Below are 10,379 nucleotides of genomic sequence, written 5' to 3'. Positions count from 1 at the left end.
AGGCATAGCCGCTGAATCTGCAACCACCACCGACGGCTCATCAGACTGGACTACGGTAGCAGTTGACTTACCCTTGAGCTTAGGGTCCTTCAAAAAATACCAGAAAAAGGGCTTCTTAGACTGAAACATCGTATCAAAGCTCCTCGGCTCCACCCCTGCATCTATGAGATACTCCGTGAGGGTGTTAGTATACATGTAGGAGCTCTCACCCTATATGACAAGTACTAATATGTTGACCGACATGATGGCACCCACATTGATTGGGTACCCGACCATGATAGATGCCACCAAGACTACCCGGGGTATTGGAAGATTGTTCTCATTTTGGCTTGGGTCTATGCGGCTACACACAAATGTTTGCAATCCTTTTCCTTCAAAGTTGAGGGTAGCTCGTGCAATGGGAACCCCCGTTGTGATCCATGGTGGTTATGGTCCTGGGGCTGCCAAGATCTCTATAACCAAGAGCGAGTTGCATCACCCATTGAAAACTTTTCCAAGTACTAAACTGGCTCCACTTCCTCAAACCTCAAGTAAGTGTTCAGAGTTCTTTGATCAAAATGAACCTTCAAGTTTCTCCCCTTGGTCACTTTAGTACCCTTCTTGATATGTGCCACATTGGCATAGAACTCCCATACTAAATGCTCATTGGCATCCATAACACTCTGAGTGAACCATGTCTACCCCTTTCGCTCCCTGAACTGTTTAGCCACATTTGGATTGAATCTATCCAAATCCTTCAATAGAAAATGTTTCTTAAGTGTGAGCGATCTCTGGGTCCACCACTCTCTGAATTTATTGAATGCCGTCAATCTCTCAAATCTGTCTTCCCAAACTTCCTTCTTTTTTGACCTCTCTAGGCCGGCCACTCTCGTATTACCCCCTCTACCATCATCTGGAATATCATCATCATCAACCACTGTGACTGGTGCAGCGGGAGTGTGTGTAGAAGAGGGTTCTGAACCCTGACTACCTTTATCTGAACCCTCAAAAGAGCTTGCTGGGGTGGAGGGTTCATTTCGTAGTTTGTATCTCCCATGGAACTGTGGTGGTTGAGATTGAGCCTCAGGTTGTTCCTCCACTGAGTGACCCTCGAAAGCTTCCCTAGACGGGATATAAGAACTTGATTCTGAGGGATTTGTGGCCCTACCTCTCCCAGTGGTTGGCTTCATTGATATAGCTTTCTTCTGCACTTCAAGAGGTTCAGTACCCCTTCCTCAGTCTCAGGAGGGTTCACCCCTCCCTATAGAAGTATCACCACGACCTCTTGATCGAACCATTGTCTGCAATACAAAGCAACATGAGTCACTTAAAGTTTAGAAGCAGGCTAAAAAAGAGTTGCAAACAAATTAATATGCAAAGGTGAAAGTGCGGACCACACAATTGTGAGTACAACTGCACAATTCCAGGCCCAGAAATACCAGTTCTCTGAAGTTTGGATATGCGGTTGCACAAATATTTTTGCGACCGCAAATTATTTATATGCGTACCGCACAATTTTGAGTGCGGTCCGCACATTGAATGGATAGACTTCCCCTAAAACTGAGGATCTACAGACCGCACAATTTCATGTGCGGCCGTACAATTCAAAATTAGACGGCACTGAACATAGGTTTTTCAATTTGTTGCACAATTTAGACATGGTATTGGAAAATTAGACGTGATACATGATTTATCCGACCCCTAATGAGTACATATGAAATTACCCACACAATGTTAAGCATACATGATGAATCATCTGACATTTAGGCCTAAAAATAACTATACTAATTAAGGAGAAAAACTAAGAAAATTTTGTAAAATCTAAACATGAATTGAACATACCAGTGATGAGGGATGCAGGGGAGAATCTAGGACGATGAAATGAGTGTGATGTTTGAAAGAACTTTTGTGTACTATGCTTGCTGAGTTCAAAGTGCTAAAGTTTGGAACAGTGAGAGGAGGGCCTCTTTATAGGTTGACCAATTTAGGTCAAAATGTGTAGCTGAGTGCGGCCGCACAATTTTGTGTGAAGTCCGCATTCTGTACCTAGTCCCTCTGAAGATCTGTGGTCCGCACAAAATTGGGTGCGGCCGTAGATATTTGTGTGGGCCTCACAATTTCCAAATGCGGCCACAGATTGGTCTTTTCTCTACAATTGCAAACTTTAGAGAATTTACATTTTTAGGTCTCCAGTTGTGCAGCCACAAACTGCTTTCTCCAGTGGCATGCAAGATTGTTCGGTCCGCACTGTTTCAACACTTAGCCATTTTTTCGAGCACAGTTCCTGCAAAGTACACTCATTCCTGCAATTCAATTCAAAACCAGTTAGCACAAAACAAAACCTATCTAAAAAGAAGAAAAAGAAGAATAAAAAGAAACATGGGTTGCCTTCCAAGAAGCGCCTGATTTAACGTCGCGACACGACGTAGATTACCATCAATCACTTGAAATGAATTAATGCCACGACGTGGCCATCATCAAATTTTCTAAGATAATGCTTCACCCGGTGACCATTAACTCTAAACACTTCATCATTTTTATTCTTCAAGTCTAATGCACCAAAGGGTGTCACATTCACAACCGCAAACAAACCACTCCACTTAGACTTCAACTTTCCTCGAAACATCCGTAACCGAGAATTGAACAATAACACAAGATGACCTTCTTTGAACTCCTTGTCCTGAATGTATTTGTCATCGAGGTACTTCATCTTCTCCTTATATAAGGAAGAACTTGTATATGCATGGTACCGTAATTCATCAAGCTTATTCAATTGTGCCACCCTTAAGTTGGTAGTGATATCCCACTCAAGATTTAGTTTCTTCAATGCCCACATAGCCTTGTGCTCAAGTTCCACCGAAAGGTGACAAGATCTCCTGAATACCAATTGGTATAGAGACATCCTAATCAGTGTTTTGTAAGCCGTCTTATAAGCCCATAAGGAATCATCAAGTTTCTTCAACCAATCCGTCCGGTTGGCATTCACGGTCTTTGACAAAATACTCTTGATATCCCGGTTGGAGACTTTCACTTGCCCACTTGCTTGAGGATGATAGGGGGTCGAGACTTTGTGAGTGACACCATACTTGGTGAGTAAGGTATCAAAATCTTTGTTGCAAAAGTGCGATCCCCCATCACTTATAATGGCCCTTCGAGTGCCAAATCTTGTAAAGATATTCTTTTTCAAAAATGCCACCACACTTCGAGCTTCATTGTTGGGTAGAGAAATGGCCTCAACCCACTTTGACACATAGTCCACAGTTACCAAAATATATGTGTTCCCACAAGAGCTTACGAACGGTCCCATGAAATCAATTCCCCACACATCAAAAATGTCAATTTCCAAGATGGTAGTGAGTGGCACATCATTTTTCTTAGAAATTCCATCGGCCCTTTGACATTCATCATAATGCTTGACTAGATCACTAGCGTCCTTATAAAGGGTAGGGCAATAGAATCCACAACTCAACACTTTTCCCGCCGTTCTTGCTCCACCATGCTGAGCACCATATGGTGAAGATTGGCAAGCTTCAAGAATTTCCACATGTTCTTCCTCCGGCACACATCGTTGAATCACACCATCGGTACAAATTTGGAAGAGATACAGTTCATACCAATAATAGTCAAGGCAATCCCATTTGAGCTTCTTCCTTTGGTTTGAAGAGAACTCATTCGGTACAATACTGCTCACAAGATAATTTGCTAAGTCGGCGAACCATGGCATCTCGTTCATTGAAATGGGTAGAAGTTTATCGTCGGGGAAGGAGCAATTTTGTGGCCAAGGACAATGCCATCCTCGACCATGAAGTGACACTTCTCCCAATTGAGCACCAAGTTTGTCTCCTCACATCTTGCCAAGACCTTATCCAAAATTTTCAAGCAATAATCAAAGGAATTCCCAACCACAGAATAATCCTCCATGAAGACCTCAAGAAAAGCCTCCACCATGTCAGTGAAGATAGTCATCATATACCATTGAAAAGTCATCGGTGCATTGCATAACCCAAATGGCATCCGCAAGAATGCGAAAGTACCATAGGGACATGTGAAAGTAGTTTTCTCTTGGTCCTCCGGAGCAATAAGAATTTGATTGTACCAGGAATATCCATCAAGGAAATAATAGAAAGCACGACCGGCCAACCTATCAAGCATTTGATCAAGGAATGAAACTGGGAAATGATCTTTCCTTGTGACTTTGTTGAGCTTGCGATAGTCCATACACACTCTCCACCCGGTCATCGTTCTTGTAGGAATCAACTTGTTCTTGTCATTGGTGACCATAGTCATGCCCCCTTTCTTTGGGACAAATTGCACCGGAGAGGTCCACGAGCTATCGAAAATAGAGTAAACAACCCCGGCATCCAACCAATTTATGATCTCCTTCTTCACAACCTCTTGTATTGCTTCATTTAGTCTTCCTTGATGTTCAATGGAGGGTTTGGCATCCTCCTCCAAAATAATCTTGTGCATGCAAAAGGTAGGGCTTATACCCCGAATATCCGCCAATGTCCATCTGATAGCTTTCTTCCTCTTTTGTAGCACCGCCAAAGTAGAGTCTACCTATACGTTAGTCAAACAAGAGAAAAGAATAACCGATAAAGTATAACACGGTCCAAGGACTTCATACCTGAGATATGGAGGCAATGGCTTTAACTCCAAAGTGGGAGGCTCTTCGATTGAGGGCTTTGTTGGAGGAGTCTTCCGGTTTTCAAGATCTAAGGACAATTTGCGGGGTTCATAAGTGTACGACCCCATTCCTTACAATGCATTCACACATTCCCCATAGCCATCCTCCTCATCATCTCATGATTAAGCAATACGGCCTCCAGAGTATAATCAACATTCATCATGGCACTAGCATCATTAACAATCACCTCGGTCACTAAGTCCACAAAGGAACAAAATTAATAGCTTTTCGGTTGCCTCATATATTTGCACACATGGAAAACTACCTTTTCATCAACCACCCGTAAGGTGAGCTCGCTGGCTTCCACATCAACAAGAGCCTTCCCCGTATCAAGGAAAGGTCTACCCAAAATAATAGGCACCTCATTGTCCACTTCACAATCAAGAATCACAAAGTCCATCGGGATGATGAACTTATCAACTCGAACCAACACATCATCAATAATACCCAATGGTCTCTTCATAGTATGATCCACCATTTGTAGCCTCATAGAAGTGGGTCTTGGTTGCCCAATCCCCAACATTTTGAAAACCGAGTAGGGCATCAAGTTGATACTCGCCCCTAGATCAAAAAGAGCTTTGGAAAAGTCAGTGCTTCCAATGATGCAAGGGATTGTGAAAGCACTGGGATCTTCGAATTTAAGAGCCATTGAGTACACAATTGCGTTCACTTGATGAGTCATCTTTATAGTCTCACAATTCATCGACCTCTTCTTTGTCACCAAATCCTTCATGAACTTTGAATATCCGGGCATTTTCTCCAAAGCCTCAACCAATGGCATATTAATAGATAAGATCTTCATCATGTCAATGAACATTTTGAATTGGTTCTCGCCATTTTTCTTGGAAGGCCTTTGAGGGTATGGAAGAGGAGGCCTTGGCATTTGCGCCTTAGCCATTGGCACTACCGGTTCCGGTATGTCAACAATGTGTTCCCTAGATGAGTTCACTTCTTATTGAGTCTCCTCCACATTTTCATCAATATCAATTCTCACTTCTTCATTTGCTTGCACCATATTGTTTGGAATCTCATCTTCTTGAATGACTTGTTCATCATCCCCAATTCTTCTTTGTCTTGAGGTTGCATCCCCACATTTTCCACTCCTTGTAGTCATGGCCATGGAATGTCCCGTGTTTTTCCCACCCATTGGGTTCACCACCGTGTCACTTGGTAGTGCCCCTTTTGGACAAGTGTTAAAAGCTTGCAAGATTTTCCCCAATTGAACTTCCAAATTGCGAATTGCAGTGTTGTGAGAGGCTAGTTGAGCATAGGAGTCGGAATTCTTCTCCATCATTTGTTTAAACATGTTCTTAATTCGCCCCATCTCATTATTAGAAGATCTAGGACCATGGGAAGGATAATGAGGCGGGTTGCCCTTGGAAGTTGTTCACATATTGCAGTTCCTCCTCTTGTTCATTGTATGATTCATCTTGGTCAAACCCACTATCTTCTTGCACATATTGTTCTGCACGGTCTTTCACTTGTTGACCTTTTTGCCTTCTGTTGTTTACCATCATATTGACACCCTCTATTGCATTTACTTGTTTAGGACCTTGAACTTGTTGAAGTTTAGCTTTGGCTAATTGATTAATTGTAGTGGTCAACTCGGAAATTGCTTGCCCATGATCATGCAATTCTTTATGTAGGTGAATCACATTTGGATCACCTTGAGGAACATTTTCTCTACTTTTCCATTCCAATGAAGTATCTTCCATTTCATCTAAGAACTCACAAGCTTCGACGTATGGTGTTGTCATGAAATTTGCACCGGCAAGTTGGTTGACCATGCATTGATTGGTATTATTGATCCCCCTATAGAAAGTTTGTTGAATCATAGCCTCAGTCATGTCATAGTTCGGTCACTCTTTCACCATAGTACGGTACCTCTCCCATATCTCGTTCAAAGTCTCATTTGGTTCTTGCTTGAATGCTAGAATATCGTCTCTAAGAGTAGCCATATGCTTGGGAGAAAAGAACTTGGCAATGAATTTCTACGCCAATTCATCCCATGTATGGATGGAATGGTTTGGAAACCTTTCTAACCAATCCAAGTCTTTCCCCCGTAGTGAAAAAGGAAATAGCCTCAACCTTAAAGCATCCTCGGAGATGTTTGTCTGTTTACTCCCCCAGCAAGTGTCCACAAATCCTTTGAAGTGTTTGTACGCATTTTGATTCGGAACCCCAGTGAAGAATCCCAGTTGCTCTAGTAATGTGAGCATAATTTTTGTGATTTAAAAGTTGCCCGCCCTAATGCGGGGCGGGACTATGGCACTTCCATACCCTTCATTCGGCAACACCGGTGTGGAGCCGCTCTTGGTGGCGGTGGGGGAGGTACAGGAACATTGTCATGAGGCGATCGGCCTCATCTATTTGCTTGAGGTTCAAGAGGAACCTCATCAACTTGGTCATCATCCACATCCTCCTCTAATAGCAAGACAAATCACACACAAAACTAAGTATATAAATAAATCTATTTTTAATATCCCCGGCAACGGCGCCAAAATTTGGTCTCGCCCAAATCACACCCCAGTTGGGGGTTGTGAAGCGATAGATTGCAATAATAATACCCAACTAGGAGTCGGGATCGAATCCACAGAGAGCGTAGATGGGATTAGGTATATATTCGGATTAAGCACGTAAAGTGTCTAAGATACACTTCCACAAACTGTGTTTTGATTCTACTTCTAAATTATGCTACGTTTTGCAAATGTAAAGCTAGAGAATAATATTTTTGGTGTTGTTTTTCAACTATGTAAAAGATCTAGGGCTGTGACTTCCACCTAGGTGTTTTCCTAACGGGTCGTGGGCTTTATAGCGGGTTTTGTTGGTTGGGGTGTATTATAGCAATCAACACAAAATTACCACTAAATACCTCTCGGTAATAGAGTAGTTTTGTCCAATTTGGCTTTCTCAAGTCCAAATGGGTAATGCACAAAATAGTTGATAGATGCTCAAGTCGGGTTTTACTATATCTAGATTCAACCCTTTAATTGGGACTATCAATTTCTTGAGTTCATCCCAATTTCTTGTTATCTAAGTTTTCCTAGACTGAGTCTCTCTTTCTCAAATAGAGACTAAATCAAATAGGCTTGAATCAATGTTTAAAACCATTAATTCTCCAATTATAGCAAGAACTAGGCTAAATATTACACACCCAACCATAAACAATCCCTAAAGCAAACACCTATTAGGTACCCACACTAGGGTTGGGTCACAACCCTAGCTAGAAATTTAGCTACTCATAGTGGGTGATGAAGAAAATAATGAAGAAAAAATGATTAAACTCATATTTAATGATAAATAGATGAAAATCCAATGTAAAATTGACAAGCTATGATAATGCTTCCTAAAACAGTACAGAAAAACGGCTACAACTATTCAGATATTCTAAACTTGACCTAATTTCGTGAAAGTTATCTATTTATACAAAGCTGGAATTTTCGGGCAAAATTGCCCAAAAGGAGATTCTGCAGCCGCACAATTCTGTGTGCGGTCCTCACTTTGTTGTAGCTCTTCACATGAGCAGTTTCTGCGGCCCCACAATTCTGAACTGCGGCCGTACTTCTTGAGTTATGCGGGCCATACAATTCTGGGTACGTCCGCATATCTTGATTGTCTTGAATTCCCAACTCTCTGAACCTTGACTTCTGTGGCCGCACAATTATTGTGCGGTCCGCACTTAACATTGCAGCACTGTCAAATTTGCTTCTAGTTCTGCGGCCACATATAGAATTCTACAGTCCGCACTTTAGCCCTTTTTCCTTGATTTTTGTCCTTGTTAAAACTCACTCCTTCTTGAGTTGAATTTCATCACTTTGGCTCATTTTCCAATACTCCTGCAAGTAAGCATATTTCATCAGTTTTCGGGAATAACTTTAATCAATTTTGAACTAAAACGAAAGTTAAAAGGCGCAAATAAGTAGTCACAATCCCCACTTATCACAAGCGCCCAGGGTAGCGTAGGGCCCTAGACCTGGTGCTGGGATTTTTGAGGTTCTCGTAATTGGGCTACATGTAGTGCCCCACGCCACCTGTGGCGCTCAAAATGTTATATACTGATTTGGGGTTCATTTTTCCCCATTCCTCTTGGCCGAATTTTTTGAGTTTCCTCCACTCTCTCAAGACGTCCAATTCCCCCCATATTGAGTAATCCCTACTAATTTGGTATTTCATTCTATCAATTCCACCCTAAACCTGACTCAATCCTCCATGAAATCCTTAGATCTTCAAGAAATTTCTTCATTTTCGACTGGGAGTTTTGGAGCTCGGTCTTGGGCGATTTTTGAGGATTCCATCAAGACTTCAACTTGGGTGTCATATATCCGAAAGTGATTATGTTTCATTAATCCATGGTTATATTCAGCATTTAATTCAGATTTAAATGGAAGAAATTGGGATTTTTGCAAAATATTTTCAAAAACAGAAATTTAAGATTTGGAGGTCGAGTTGTTATCTGTCGGGTTCATAGAGGCGGGCCCTGCATTGACCTTTGGTTGACTTTTTAATGTGAATTTATAAGTCGATGTTTTATTATCCGGAATTATTTTCGATGAATTTTAATGAAGTTATATAATTAATTTTGATAGATTTGAGCTGTCCGGAGGTCAATTAAAGCAAGAAGGCTATTTTAGAATATCGGCCCAACTTCAAAAAGGTAAGTGTCTTGTCTAACTTTGTGTGAGGAAAATCACCCCTTAGGATTTGAGATGATTGTGTCATTCGTGTTATATGAAGGTCGTGTATATGAGGTGACAAGTGGGTAGATGACCTATATTTGGTATTTGACCGGTTTGGAATTTTAGGCTTCCTTCATGTGACTAAATGTAACTATTGTTTCATGACTACATCTTTTGTGTTAGAATTGTTTGTCCGTGCTTAGCTTGAAATTGTCAGTACATATTCCATATTCGTTGTAGAGATCACCTTATATGCCAATTGTTGATTGTAACCACTTGTTGAATTCATGCTTTCCCTGCTACATACCTTAATTGTCAATTGATGCTCATAAATTGTGCCTAGGCTTATGGATTGTCATTTCCTTTCTATTTGATTTCGTGAGCTATCGTGTAGCCCTTTTCATTAGTTGCGACTTCTTTGTGTAGCGTCGTTATTTCTTTTGTTTTTGTGGTATACCATATATGGTTGTAAGTTGGTTTCTTAATTTGTGTTGCTTGAGGATCGGGCTGAATGCCGCAACAGATATAATTTATTATTGTTAGATCGGGTTGCACGCCGCAACACAATTTATTTGAGAGATTATATTATTGGATCGGGTTGCACGCCGCTACGGAATTTATTTGAAAAATTATATTGTTGGATCCGGTTGCGTGCCGCAACAAAATTTATTTGAAAGATTATATTGTTGGATCGGGTTGCATGCCGCAGCGGAATTTATTTGAAAGATTATATTGTTTGATCGGGTTTCTCGCTGCAACAAAATTTATTTGAAAAATTATATTGTTGGATCGGGTTGCACGCGACAACAGAATTTATTTGAAAGATTTTATTGTAGGATCGGGTTTCACGCCGCAACGTAATTTTATTGAAGGATTATATTGTGGGAATGGGTTGCACGCCGCAACAAATGAACAAATATGAAATTATTGTGATGTTAAGGTTAATTCCAATTATGATCCTCTTGATGCATTTCTTGATAGGACGGTTACTGTGGTTTCTTAAATCACCTCATTGTATTTTGATTATAATTTTTAAT

At 41.1% G+C, this 10,379-nt stretch overlaps 2 protein-coding genes across 2 annotated transcripts; both read right to left on the bottom strand.

Annotated features, from left to right (window-relative positions):
• Positions 1-1,220: 1,220 nt before the first annotated feature.
• On the bottom strand, positions 1,221-3,703 carry LOC138893516 (uncharacterized). The gene is made up of 4 exons (XM_070178126.1): positions 3,066-3,703; positions 2,424-2,855; positions 2,189-2,282; positions 1,221-1,280 (listed from the first exon to the last, which is right to left on the bottom strand). The coding sequence occupies exons 1-4, from the start codon at positions 3,701-3,703 to the stop codon at positions 1,221-1,223; spliced, it is 1,224 nt and encodes a 407-aa protein (XP_070034227.1).
• Positions 3,704-4,883: 1,180 nt separating this feature from the next.
• LOC138893515 (uncharacterized) lies at positions 4,884-5,564 on the bottom strand. The gene has a single exon (XM_070178125.1). The coding sequence runs from the start codon at positions 5,562-5,564 to the stop codon at positions 4,884-4,886; it is 681 nt and encodes a 226-aa protein (XP_070034226.1).
• Positions 5,565-10,379: the final 4,815 nt, after the last annotated feature.

The sequence above is a fragment of the Nicotiana tomentosiformis genome, chromosome 6 (genome assembly GCF_000390325.3).
Source record: "Nicotiana tomentosiformis chromosome 6, ASM39032v3, whole genome shotgun sequence".
Taxonomy (NCBI): Eukaryota; Viridiplantae; Streptophyta; class Magnoliopsida; order Solanales; family Solanaceae; genus Nicotiana; species Nicotiana tomentosiformis.
The sequence above is the reverse complement of the archived record's forward strand: the minus strand, read 5'-3'. Positions and strand labels throughout refer to the sequence as shown.

What these genes read in the sequence shown, in the direction of transcription:
- LOC138893515 (XM_070178125.1), bottom strand. Translation starts at nt 5,564, where the DNA reads ATGGCTAAGGCGCAAATGCCAAGGCCTCCTCTTCCATACCCTCAAAGG.
- LOC138893516 (XM_070178126.1), bottom strand. Translation starts at nt 3,703, where the DNA reads ATGCCATGGTTCGCCGACTTAGCAAATTATCTTGTGAGCAGTATTGTA. An exon ending in TTTGATACCTTACTCACCAA is followed by an intron (nt 2,856 to 3,065) that starts GTATGGTGTCAC and finishes ATTGGTATTCAG; the next exon opens with GAGATCTTGTCACCTTTCGG. An exon ending in GCATGCCACTGGAGAAAGCA is followed by an intron (nt 1,281 to 2,188) that starts GTTTGTGGCTGC and finishes TTTGTATTGCAG; the next exon opens with ACAATGGTTCGATCAAGAGG.